The 13984-nt window shown below is 37.3% G+C and overlaps 1 protein-coding gene across 1 annotated transcript in view; it reads right to left on the reverse strand.

Moving 5' to 3' along the window:
* ZNF529 (zinc finger protein 529) overlaps nucleotides 1–13984 on the reverse strand; it is a 53055-nt gene that overhangs the window by 35011 nt on the left and 4060 nt on the right. Inside the window, exon 2 of the mRNA XM_075993038.1 lies at nucleotides 4163–4328. Coding sequence (XP_075849153.1) covers nucleotides 4163–4218 — 56 coding nt within the window. The 5' untranslated portion in view covers nucleotides 4219–4328. The remainder of the gene's footprint in view (nucleotides 1–4162; nucleotides 4329–13984) is intronic.

Below are 13984 nucleotides of genomic sequence, written 5' to 3' on the forward strand. Positions count from 1 at the left end.
ATTGGCAATTTGTATATCTTCTTTGGAGAATATCTTCTTTGTTTATCGGGGCCTTTGTCCACATTTGAATTGGGTTATTTTTTCTTGTTGAGTTTTAGGATTTCTGTGTATATTCTGGATATTAATCCCTTATCAGAAAAATGTTTTAAAAATATTTTCTCACATTCTCTGGGTTGTCTTTTTACTGTGTTCATATTGTCTTTTCATGCACAAAATTTTTAAGAAATCCACTGATCTATTTATTCTTTGTTACCTGAGCTTTTGGCATCATATCCAAGAAATCATTGCTCTGTGCTTTCTTCTAAGACGATGACCACGTGGGGTATTCCCCCCTTAGTTCTGTTAATGTGGTGTATTACACCAGTCGATTTTCATATGTTGAGCCATTCTTACATTCCAGGAATAAATCCCACTTGATAATGGTGTATAATCCTTTTAATGTGCTGCTGAATTTGGTTTGTTAGCATTTTATTGAGAATTTTGGCATCATTGTTCATAGGGATATTAATCTGTACTTATGTTGTTGTCTTTGGTATTAGAATAATGCTCCCCTCTTGAATGAGTTAGGAAGTGTTCCCTCTTCAATATTTGAAAAAGTTTGAGAAGAATTGATATTAATTCTACTTTAAATGTTAGTCCAATTCTTCAGCAAAGCCATTAACTCTGGAATTTTTTTTCTTGGTCTGGAGATTTTTAATTATTAATTCAATCTTATTACTAATTATAAGTCTATTCATATTGTCTATTTCTTTGTAATTTCATCTTGATAGGTTTTGTGTTTCTAAGAACGTGTCCAGTTCATCAATATTATCTAATTTGTTTGCTATGTAATTGTTCTCAGTACTCTTCTTACATTCCTTTTTGTTTCTATGAATGAGTAGCATCACCACTTTCATTTCTGATTTCAGTAGAGTCTTTTTAACCTTAGACCATCAAGTTAAAGGTTTGTCAATTTTGTTAATCTTTTCATAAAACCAATATTTGTTTCATTGACTTTCTCTATTGTTTTTGTATTCTCTATCTCATTTATCTCTGCTCTAATCTTGATTATTTTCTTCCTTCTACTAGGTTTCAGTTCTTCTCTTTCTAGTTCCATAGGTTATAAAATTAGGTTGCTGCTTTGAAATATTTAATGTCTTCTATGTAAGCATTTACATGTATAAATTTTCTCCTTAGCACCACTCTTACTGGAACCCATAAGTTTTGGTATGTTGTGTTTTCATTTTCATTCATCTTTAAGTATTTTCTAATTTCCCTGATGATTTTGGACCTAGTCCAAAGCCAACCAGGGCCAAACCCAAATTGTCACACATCCAATTGCTTTAAATATAGTCTAAATTGGGCATTTAGAGCCTTCCTATTTAGCACACCCGATGAAACTATACCCAACACCTGTTAACAATAAGAAAAGCCCTGTAACTACCAAAAAAGAAAACCCCAACTGCAGATGATCCAGAGTTCCCTTGCTTTGCTGCTGAGTAACACCTCCTAGACATGTAAGCCCCTTTTCTGATTTACCCTTCTCTCCTGGTAGGTACCTTGTTGCCCTCTTATGCAACCCTGTCTAGGTGCCACCCAATAAAGCTTGTTTGTATGTGTGAAATAAAACTGTGAACATACCAAGCTCTCCAGTCAAGATGGGCTCCCTGTGGCTAACAGAGGTACTTCAAATTTGAAGCAGAACCAAGAAGCCATAGCACGGTGAAAGAGCAGTCACACACTCTCTGTTCTTGGAAGAAAATACAGCCCTTGACAAACATCCTGCTTGTACATCCCCAAGTGGGAGTAGATCCTGTAACCAAGGACTTTTTAAAATTCTCCAACTGACCATCTGAAAATCTTCAATCAAATTCCCATTGTATGCCTGTATCAAAACATCATGTGTACCCTCTAAAGATATACAACTATTATGTACCCATAATTAAAATTTTTCTAAAAAAGCAAACAAAAGGCTATTGGTTTCGGAATTGAAGGTCACCCAATCAAGACTCTGCTGCCTCAACCAAACAGGGCTTAGCTATATCAACCAATAGGAGCTAAACAAGTTAGACCCCCTTCATTTGCATAAGGGAGCCTAACTAGGAACGTGGGCAGAACTCTATAAAAGCCAAACCCGGCCGGGCACAGTGGCTCGTGCCTGTAGTCCTAGCACTCTGGGAGGCCAAGGCGGGCGGATTGCTCAAGGTCAGGAGTTCAAAACCAGCCCGAGCAAGAGCAAGACCCCATTGCTACTTAAAATAGAAAGAAATTAATTGGCCAACTAATATATATAGAAAAAATTAGCCAGGCATGGTGGTACATACTTGTAGTCCCAGCTACTCGGGAGGCTGAGGCAGCAGGACTGCTTGAGCCCAGGAGTTTGAGGTTGCTGTGAGCTAGGCTTGACACCATGGCACTCACTCTAGCCTGGGCAACAAAGCAAGACTCTGTCTCAAAAAAAATAAAAATAAATAAAAGCCAAACCCTCCCTTTGTTCTCTGAAGCATAGTTTTGCTTGTCACCAAAGGCTGTGACTCCCCAATATGTAGATTGTTTTTTGGAACAAGAGCCTCTCCTTTTCACTCTGCAGATCTCATGGTCTTTTGCTAACATATGTTACTGTCTCTTGTGGTCCCATCTTTTCCTGCTCAACCCCTAAATCTTCGAACTTACTATACCAGTAGTGCCTGATTAACAAATGTTTCTGCTTAGCAATGGTATTATACGTTCTTTGCTTCCAGGAGTACCACGTGTCCTCTAGGATTGTACTTCTCTATATACTCTATGATGGCACTGTCTGAGCCCTGGAGGCACCCAGGTAAGCTTTAACATACTGACAGAGTTGTGCTGAGCCTAAATTGATGCCTCAGGACAGATAACAAAAGGATAATACAGAAAATTAAGGAAAAAGCCACTTGGCTTTCTAAGATAAAACTTTGTGGTTCAAAGTGGTGTTCGTTTTAACAGGCTAAATTGAGGACCCCTGGAGGATACAACTAAGGCCAGTAGTGCAGGTTGGTTACACTCTGCTGCAGGAGTTCTATTGATAATAATTTTGCTGTAAAGATGCTTTGGCCAAGGGCCAGAGAAAAAGCCTGAGCAGAAAAGGGTTAACACAGCAGGTCTGATACTGCTATCATTAGAAAGGCCTGATTGCAAAATTGGTCCTTAGTTAGCATCTGGAAACTTTCATTTCACAAGTATTCTTATTATACCGTAACTGGTAAGGAAGGATCACAGTGCCCACATGCTTTCCTTCTGGGAGACTAGAATTTTTGTATTTGCTAGCCAGGGGTACCTATGTGACTAGCTCTCAATTAAAATCTTGGGCAGTGATTTTTCTCCCTGAAGAGAAACATCACACATATTGTTGCTGCATTTTTGCTGCTGAGGGAATAGTACACTCTGTGTGACCCCTCATGGGAGGGAGTGGGCATAAGGAAACCTGCATATGGATTCCTTTAGACTCTACCTATGTTGTATCTTTTTCCTTTAAGATCCAGCTATACATCCTTGGGTATGGTATATACTGTGGTAATAAATCTTAGCCATGAGTACAACTACATGCTGAGTCCTATAAGCCCTTCTAGTGAATCTCTTAATGTGGGTGTGGACTTGGGGACTTCCAGAACATCACCCTTATGAATTCCTTCATGTTTTCTAGGCTGTGAACAAAATCTAATGCCTTCCCACATTCTGTACATTTGTAGAGTTTCTAACAAAATGAATTATTAGATGTTCTGTATGCAATCTAAAGGCCTTTTCACACTCCTCACATTCACAGGGCTTCATACCAGTATGGATTTTCAGGTATCCAGTAAGTAAGTGGTCCATACTTTACAAGGTTTCCACATGTGTTACAACCAGTATTTTTTCTGGTATACTCTAAAATCTCTGTGAAAACCTAAGGCATTCCCTACACTTTGAACCCTCACAAGGTTTCACAACCGTAGGAATTCTCAGATATGCAGCTCATTATTCTTACATACCAAAGCCTTTCCATATTCCTTAGATTTATAGGTTTTCTCAATAGAAAAAATTCATCATGAACACTGTCTGAACCAAACTCAAAAACATTACCATATTTCTTTACTCAGAGCATTTCTTATAAATTTTCTAACACAGAAAAGAGATTTATGCTTTTTATACTTGGTTACATTTTCAGAAATTAATTCCCATTTACCTAAAATATCCCTCTTGAGACCCTTGTCTCAGTATTGCTTTTGTTTTGCCACTCATTTCTGAAAATGGAATCCTCAGGGTCAAAGACTTTACTTCTTTCCATTACCTCACATTGGGAGCCATTTTTTCCCCAAAAAATGTCTTTGTCTCACATCTGGACTCCAAATCTGAAAGAACAGAAGAAAGGAAACAAATGATTTTATTTCCCCTGTATCAGAAAAATAAAATTGCTATTAAAGACATTGAAGAAACAAATTGAAAATAAGACTAGCAATCAATAGCTAAAATAATACTATGAAATTTGAAGGAAAGCAAGAAAAGAGAGTGAGGACACTATATATAAGATGTGGAGGTTATAAAAGAGCAAACAGTTAAACCTATGGTTCCGAAATTTAGGTGTTGATCAGAATCAACTGGGAAAGTTGTTGCAAGTACTGATAGCAACCAATGCAGATGAACTGAATCAGCATCTATAGGGTAAGTCCTAGACATCTGTCTTTTTAATGTTTCTACTAGTTAATACTGACGCATATCAATATATTTGATAGTCTCTTCCCAAAGCAGTGGGTGGGAAAAAAAAAAGAAAAAAAATATTTGATAGTCCCTACTTATACTTTTTAATGGTTTCTCTTTTTCCTGACAATAAAATCCAAGCAATTTTTCATGAATAACAAGGTCTTGCTTCTAAGACTTAATCCATTATATCCTCTTCCCTTTAGTTCCCAGATCAGATGATACAGTATTTTGTCTTCTGGAGTTACCCATCTCTTTTATTAATATCTCTCACAGATGGAACTCCATATATGGTTGGCTCCTTTTTATCCTTCAGTTCTAAAGGTCACTTACTCAAAACACATATATGCTGACCCTATCAAAGAAGTTCATGCCTATGTCTTTCTATTCCAGCACTTATTTCCTTGTCTTCATTACATGTTGATTTCTCTTTATTTAATAATTATTTACATTAATGCATTTATTTCTTTATCCCTAAAGTTCCACAAGGGCAGACACAATTATTCTTATACACAGCACTATATAACAAACTCCTAATGCAGTTGTTAATTGCAGAACAAGTTAATCAATGAATAAAAGAAAATAAATTTCAATGAAAATAAAGATAAATATTAGATAAGCTATTGAAAGAGGCAGATGAATATCAAAATATTTAATGAAAAGAGTTAAGAAATAGTTACTGTATGTCTTTGACTCATCTGTCTCTCAGTTTACTAAAGTAATGAAATATACTCTTTCTTATATTATTTCCATTTCAGATGAGAATAAAAGCATATCCAAATTAGCATAGCAAAGGCCAAGCATTCTTATATTTCTTAGAAAAGCATCTCAAATATTTTCCAGATATTGTAAAAGGTATAAAATACTGTAAAGCTTATGAAATTCTGATCAAAGAGGCTTGGAGCTACAATGGAGAATATGCCAATTCAATAACATGGAAAAAGGCCTCATGGGACCAGAGTGCCTTTGGTTCTACAAATAATGATACATTGGTTATTGGCTAGATGATGGCAATAGAGATTAGCAAATAACCTACAAAAAATCTGAAGTGATAAACCATGCATGAGGCGGGATCAAGTATAATTTTCCTAAGACTAAAACATGGTATGTATAACAAAGTGAAATAATGTTATTTGGCTATAATAAACAGGGGTTTGTGAACAAAAAAACCCTCTACTTGGAAATAAACAAGCAATCTGCCAAATAAGCTTTGAGTCAATTGTGGAAATATCAACGTGGAAAAAAAAAAACAGTAGAAAGCCAGGATTCTAAAAACATCGTATCATTGCTGAATTCTGATCTATGGCAGGGAAGAACAAGATAAGCCTTGGACATTTTGTGCCAGAAAGAAGTAAGCTTTCAAATTCTAATTGATCATGTCAATATGACACAGACACCACCAGATGTGGCTATGAGAGGCCAGGACTGTAACATAAAAATCACAATAAAAAATGTTTATAAACATTTTAAATAAAAATTAATATCTAATCATAATAAAAAATGAGATAGCCAGGAAAATACACTTGTCAACAATTCAAGTGCCTGTCTGGAAGGTAAGCCTGACACATCTTGTGTCAGAAAGCAAGAATCATTTCAAAAATTAATGTATTAAGTTGTACACTGAAATCAGACAATTTAGCTAGCTATGTTTTAATGATAGGAGCATTTGGGGGGGAAAGTGCAGAAGTACTGGTTCTAGGTAGGATGGGGTAAGTACACTATAAATGTTTCCTGAAAGCCAACAAAAGTCTAGGCACAGTTACCTGGGTCTTCTGCTTCAGGGTCTTTCACAAGTCTACACTAAATGTGTAAACCAGGGCTGAAGTCTCATTTAAAGGCTTAACTGAGGAAAGAATCCACTTCTGAGCACATATGCTTGTTGGTAGCATTCAGTTCTTTGCAGGCTGTTGAAATAAGGGCCTCTGTTTTTTGCTTGCTATTGGCCAGAGGCTACCCTAAATTCTTTGCCACATGGAACTCCTCAATATGCTTGCTTGCTTTATCAGAGCCAGCATAAAGGAGAAAATTTCTTGGCAAGAATGCTATTATAATATACAATATAATGCAATCATGGAAGTGACACCCTTTCACCTTTCCTGTATTTACTTAACCAGTGGTTAGAGGGAAGAGATGTCACAGATCCTGCCCACATACAAGGGGAAAGGATACACAAGGACACAAGTTCCAAGAAACAAGAAAGAGATAACTGGGGGGCATCTTAGACTCTGTCTATCACATGCTAATTAAACAACAGAGATTGTCGAAGTGGATTTTAAAAACATGATCCAATTACATGTTGTCTATAAAAAAACCCTTTTCAAATATAGTTATAATAAAAGGATAAAAAAAGAATACCCTGAAAAAACTAATCAAAGAAAGTTGAAGTGGCCTTCATATGATTAAAGTAGGTCACAGAGTAAAGAAAATAACCAGGGATCTAACAGAACATTACAAAATGATAAATTCATCAAGAAAACTTAACAATCCTAACTGTGTATGCATATAACAATGAAGCTTCAAGGAGAAACAGACAAATCCACTGTTATACTTTCAATCCTCTTTCAGTAATCAACAGATAGACAAAAAATCATCAAGGATATAGTAGAACAAAACAATACCATCAGCCAACTAAATTAGCATTTGTAAAACACCCCACACTACAATAACAGAACATACATTATCTTCAAGTGCACATGGAACAAATTACAAAGGGAGGCTGTATCTTGAGACATAAAACCAGCCTTTAACATATTTAAAAGCACTGAAATCATACAAAGAATGTTCTCTGACCATATGTGTTAGATTAGATCTCAAACACAAAGTAACCAAGTAACTTTCTACCTACTTAGTACTCAAACAACACACTTCTAAATAATCATTGTGTCAAGGCTGTTATATAAGGTTTAGAGGCAAATTTACAGCATTAAATGATTATATGAAAATGAGAAAGATCTCAACAATCTAAATTTTCATCAAGAAACTGGAAAAAGAACAAAATAAACTTAAAGCAAGCAGAAGTATAATAAAAATAAGAGCAAAAATCAGTGAAATAGGAAACTTAGAACCAGAGAACATCAGTAAAATAAAAAGTGGGTTTTTTGAAAAGATCAATAAAACTGATAAACGTGTAGAAAGACTGAGAAAGGAAAAAACAGGGAAGACACAAATTATCAATATCACAAACTGAAGAGACTTAGCATTACACACCCCACAGACATTAAAAAGATAACAAGAAAATACTATGAACTCTATGCACATGAATTTGACAACTTAAATGAAACGGTCTAATTCCTAAAACCCACAAACTACAAAAAATCACCCAAAATGAAACAGATAACCAGGATAGTTCTATAACTATTAAAGAAATCAACTCATGGTTTAAAACCTTTCAAAAAAGAAATCTTCAGGTCCATATGGTTTCATTGATGAATTCTACCCAACAGTTAAAAATAAGAATTAACACCAATTATATAGATAATCTCTTCCAGAAAAACAGAAAAGTCAGGAAGACTTTTCAAATCATAGTGTGATTATCAGCATTACCCTAATATCAAAAGCAGAGAGAGACAGTAAAAGAAAAGACAACTATAGACATAAAATCCTCAATAAAATACTAGCAAATTGAATCCAGAAATTCAATAAAAAGAGTAATCCCTCATGAGCAAGTTTATCCTAGGAATGTAAGGATGTTTAAATATTCAAAAAAATGAATCAGCCAGTTGCGGTGGCTCACGCCTGTAATCTCCTAGCACTCTGGGAGGTCTAGGTGGGAGGATTGCTCCAGATCAGGAGTTCGAATCCAGCCTGAGCAAGAGCAAGACCCCGTCTCTACTATAAATAGAAAGAAATCAATTGACCAACTAATATATATAGAAAAAATTAGCCAGGCATGGTGACACATGCCTGTAGTCCTAGCTACTTGGGAGGCTGAGGCAGCAGGATTGCTTGAGTTCAGGAGTTTGAGGTTGCTATGAGCTAGGCTGATGCCATGGCACTCACTCTAGCCTGGGCAACAAAGTGAGACTCTGTCTCAAAAAAAAAATAAATAATAAAAATAAAACATTTCTCTAAAGAGTTGGGAGGGAAAGCTATCATAATACAAAAACTGAGCAAATAAGCTGGCAAAATGAGAGTGAAGAATCTAAAACCAGATTGAGACAAGCCTACTAAATCTTTTACATTCTTTTAACATATTTCATCAATATAATGAAACGTTTTCAATATTAAGATCTTCCTTCAAATATACATAATTGAGGTAAGTGGCACTTTCAAACTGAATAGTGTTTGGCCCACAGTAGAGACTTAACAAATGTAGCTTTATAAACCCATTGCCTTTCTTTTCCATTGAAAGACCAATTAATTTACCATATTAGATATAATCCTTGAAACACTGCTAATAAATGCCTATCATGGTTAAACTGATTTATAATTTAGCAATTTCTTAAGTACTTTTTGTAAGGCTGGTGGCCGGCCATCTCCCTTCCCTAGATCAAAAAAGAAAAGGCTCATGAGACCAGACCCACCAAAGACAAAACTGTCCGGCCCCACTGAGCGGAACCACACCCAGATGTCCACCAGGATAAGAACGTTTCACAGAAAATTAATAAAGAAATAATGGACTTAAACAAAACCTTGAAACAACTGGGTCTGACTGACATCTACGGGACATTCTACCCACAATCCACTGAATATACGTTCTTCTCATCAGCTCACGGGACATTCTCTAAGATTGACCATATCCTAGGACACAAAGTAAATCTCAAGAAATTTAAAAAAATAGAAATCATACCATGTACCTTCTCAGATCACAGTGGAATAAAAGTAGAAATCAACCCTAACAGAAACACACATTTCTACATAAAAACGTGGAAATTAAACAACCTCCTACTAAATGATTACTTCATAAATGAAGAAATCAAGATGGAAATAAAAAAATTCTATACTCCTACACTGCTGGTGGGACTGAAAATTAGTTCAACCTCTGTGGAAAGCAATATGGAGATACCTTAAAGCGATACAAGTGAATCTACCATTTGATCCAGCAATCCCATTGCTGGGCATCTACCCAAAAGATCCAATGACACTCTACAGAAAAGACACCTGCACTCAAATGTTTATAGCAGCACAATTCATAATTGCAAGGCTGTGGAAACAGCCCAAGTGCCCATCAATCCAAGAATGGATTAATAAAATGTGGTATATGTATACCATGGAGTACTATTCAGCTCTAAGAAACAATGGTGATATAGCACATCTTATATTTTCCTGGTTAGAGCTGGAACCCGTACTATTAAGTGAAGTTTCCCAAGAATGGAAAAACAAGCACCACATATACTCACCAGCAAATTGGTATTAACTGAACAGCACCTAAGTGGTCACATAGGTACTGCAGTAATAGGGTATTGGGCAGGGGGGAGGGGGGCAGGTATATACATATATAATGAGTGAGATGTGCACCATCTGGGGAATGGTCATGCTGGAGACTCAGACTTGTGGGGGGAGGGGGGGAATGGGCATTTATTGAAACCTTAAAATCTGTACCCCCATAATATGCTGAAATTAAAAAAAAAAAAAAAAAAAAAAAAAAAAAAAAGACCGTTTCAGCTCTTGGATTCCACAAATACCTCCAGCCCCTCCTAAAATCCCAAGCTCTTCGTGCCGAAAGTCCCTAGCCAGGCCCAAAGGGTATAAAAGGCCTCAACTCCTTCAAACAGTGGTGACTTAGCCGGGCATGGTGGCGAATGCCTGTAGTCCCAGCTACTCGGGAGGCTGAGACAGGAGGATTGCTTGAGCCAGGAGTTTGAGGTTGCTGTGAGCTAGGCTGACGCCATGGCACTCACTCTAGCCTGGGCAACAAAGCGAGACTCTGTCTCAAAAAAAAAAAACAATAAACAAAAAAAAACAGTGGTGACTTGGGCCCCAGAACCTCGTCCACAAGTATATAATAAAGCCACGTGGTTTGGCCCCTACTCTCTCTCTGTCTTTTCTTCTTGCCGCCGCCGAAAAACCTTACACTTTTGTTCATAAATATGAGTGTTGAATAATATTACATCTTATATTTTTTGTATTAGTATCTCTTCCTAATTTTTACCATCTATATAGTATTACATCATTTGGATATAAAGAATTGACATTTACATAATATAGTAAATTGTTTTTGGACAAACTCCTCCTAAAGTTCATTTCTAGGTATGAGTTATGAATAGGTCAGTGGTTCAAAACATTTTGGGGTCATGTATGTAAAGCTGGTGGCCGGCCCTCTCCCTTCCCTACATCAAAAAAGAAAAGGCTCAAGAGACCAGACCCACCAGGGAAAAAACTGCCAGGCCCCCACAGAGAGGAATCACTCCCAGAAGAGAATGTTTCCACTCCAGGATTCCACAAATACCTCCAGCCCCTCCTATTTATCAATGACCACCCAACGTCACAATGGAAAAATCCCCAGCTCTTCCTGCCAAAAGTCCCTAGCCCTGCCCAAAGGGTATAAAAGGCCTCATCCCCTTCAAATGGAGGCTAATTCTGGGGGCCCCCTATCTGGGGCCCCAGAACCTCATCCAGGAGTGTATGATAAAGCCATGTGGGCCAGCCGTGGTGGCTCACGCCTATAATCCCAGCACTCTGGGAGGCCAAAGCGGGTGGATTGCTCGAGGTCAGGAGTTCGAAACCACCTAGAGCAAGAGTGAAACCCCATCTCTACTATAAATAGAAAAAAAATTAATTGGCCAACTAATATATATAGAAAAAATCAGCTGGGGAAAAAATCAGCCTGTAGTCCCAGCTACTCAGGAGGCTGAGGCAGTAGGATTGCTTGAGCCCAGGAGTTTGAGGTTGCTGTGAGCCAGGCTGATGCCACGGCACTCTAGCCTGGGCAACAAAGCGAGACTCTGTCTCAAAAAAAATAAAGCCACGTGGTTTGGCCCCCACTCTTTCTCTCTCTGTCTTTTCTTTTCACCACCCCCGAAAAACCTTACAATGTACACCTTTAATACATTTTCCCCAGAAAAAGATACATTAATAAAATAAATAAACAGTAATTGGGCATATAATTCCAAGGCAAATTATTTTAGGTGAAGTATGCCTATTCGAGACTGAGCATATGGCTCATTTTCTTACTTATAAATGCCCATTGCAATTAACTTCATATTTTCTTTGTACCCGATCTATGAATGTGGAATGACTTAGAATACCCACATAATAATAACAGGGCTTTGTTTTTGCTTTTTGAGACAGACTCACTTTGTTGCCTAGGCTACAGTTAGTGCTGTGGCATCAGCCTAGCTCACAGCAAGCTCAAATTCCTGGACTCAAGCAATCCTGCTGTCTCAGCCTCCCAAGTAGCTGAGACTACAGGCATACGCCACTATCCCTGGCTAATTTTTTGTATATATATTTTTAGTTGGTCAATTAATTTCTTTCCATTTTTAGTAGAGATGGGGTCTCCCTCAAGCTGGTTTTGAACTCCTGACCTCGAGCAATCCGCCCCCCTAGGCCTCCAGAGTGCTAGGATTACAGGTGTGAGCCACCAAGCCTACCCATAACAGGTTTTTAATCTAAGTGCTTATTATTGTCAGCCACTGTTATAGTGCTGTTAACAGTAATTCTAAGCCTCATAAAAACCCTTTGAAATTGGTATTATTAAACAAATAATAAACTATAGAACAGAAAGATACTGAGTATATTGCCCAAACTCATACATGGTAAGTGGCAAAACCTAGATTTTGATTCAGATACTCTAGATGAGGGGTTGGCAAACTTTTCTGTAAAGGACAATATAGTAAATATTTTAGGCCTTGTGGGTTAAGAGGCAAAATCAAGGATATGATATACAAATTTATATAACAAGAGAGAGAACAAATTTCTACAAATTTTTTACTGACAAAATTCAAAACTTTATTTATGGACACTGAAATTTGAATTTCATATGATTTTCACATGTCATTAAATACTACTCTCCTTTTTATTTGTTGTCAACTACTGAAAAATGTTAAAACCAGTCTTCACAAGTCATATAAAAATAAGCTACAAGCTGGATTTGGCCTGCACAACCACGGTTTGCTGACTTCTACTCTAGACTCAGAGACCATCATACTGTACAATCTCCTGTAGTCTACACAATTATGTGACTTGGAAAAAAACTGGATGCTGTCAAACCTCCCACAAGAACTGGCTGGTACCACATAAATCTCCTAATGGATTTCCTCAGAAAAAATTCCTCCCTTTCTTGACAGCTCTCTCTGCACATATCTCCAGTAATATTCTAATTCCTGAGGACTGAACTCTGATCTTTTTCTTTTGCTCAAAACTCCTTCCTAAGGAGGCCTGCTGAGTCAGGCTCACAAATGGTAAATTCCCACTAAGCAGCTTTTGTTAACCAAATAAAGCGTGGTGTACTTCCCAACCAGATTACCGTATAGCATTAACATCACCTAAAAAGACAGAAAGCCCCCCCAAGCCCCCCCTACTCCCTTCTTGGAGACATCCTTAGTAACCCATGAATGGCCTAAGGGTATGCAAAACAATCCAGCAGGTCCTCAATTTACACAACAAATGTAAGACTGGTGGCTTTTCTCTGATAACAACTCCTCCGGTTAAAACATTCCAAGCCTTTAGACAAAGCTTCCTGTCTTTAACCAATTACAATCCAAAGAATCTTTAAACCTACCTGTAACCTGTAAGCAGCCCCCCTTTGAGATGTCCCACCTTTTTTGGCCAAACCAATGTATGCCTCCCACATATTGATTACCTGTAACCCCAGTCTCCCAGAAATGTATAAAAACCAAACTGTAACCGAGTCATTTTGAGTCCACTTGCCCAAGGCCTCTTGGGAGTGGCTCTGGGTCATGGTCCTCAAATTTGGCTTAGAATAAACTTCTTTCAAATATTTCAGAGTTTGGATTTTTTCTGTCCACATGCCTAAAATCCTCCAAAAGAGACAACTGTTACTTACTTACTAAAACCAGTCAAACCATCTCTATTTTTCTACTCATGTCTCTTAAGAAGATCTAAAATATCTAATGTATAATTTTACCTAAGCACTGGTCTCTTCCTTAACAAATAACTGTGTCATGAGAATACTTAGCTAAAAAGAGCACATGGGAGAATTAAACCTACTGGCTAGTGGTTATATGAAAATTAACTCTAGGAAAGGCATATGATGAGTACTGGGAAAGAAGGAAATTTGTCCCCATGTACCATCATTAACTGGGAAGAAAAAGACTAGAGACCAGGTGAATAGATAAGTCACTATTTGGCAGGCCATTTCAGATGAAATTATATCTACACTCTGAAAAACAAAAATGCATTTCATAAA

Source organism: Microcebus murinus, chromosome 16 (genome assembly GCF_040939455.1).
Source record: "Microcebus murinus isolate Inina chromosome 16, M.murinus_Inina_mat1.0, whole genome shotgun sequence".
Taxonomy (NCBI): Eukaryota; Metazoa; Chordata; class Mammalia; order Primates; family Cheirogaleidae; genus Microcebus; species Microcebus murinus.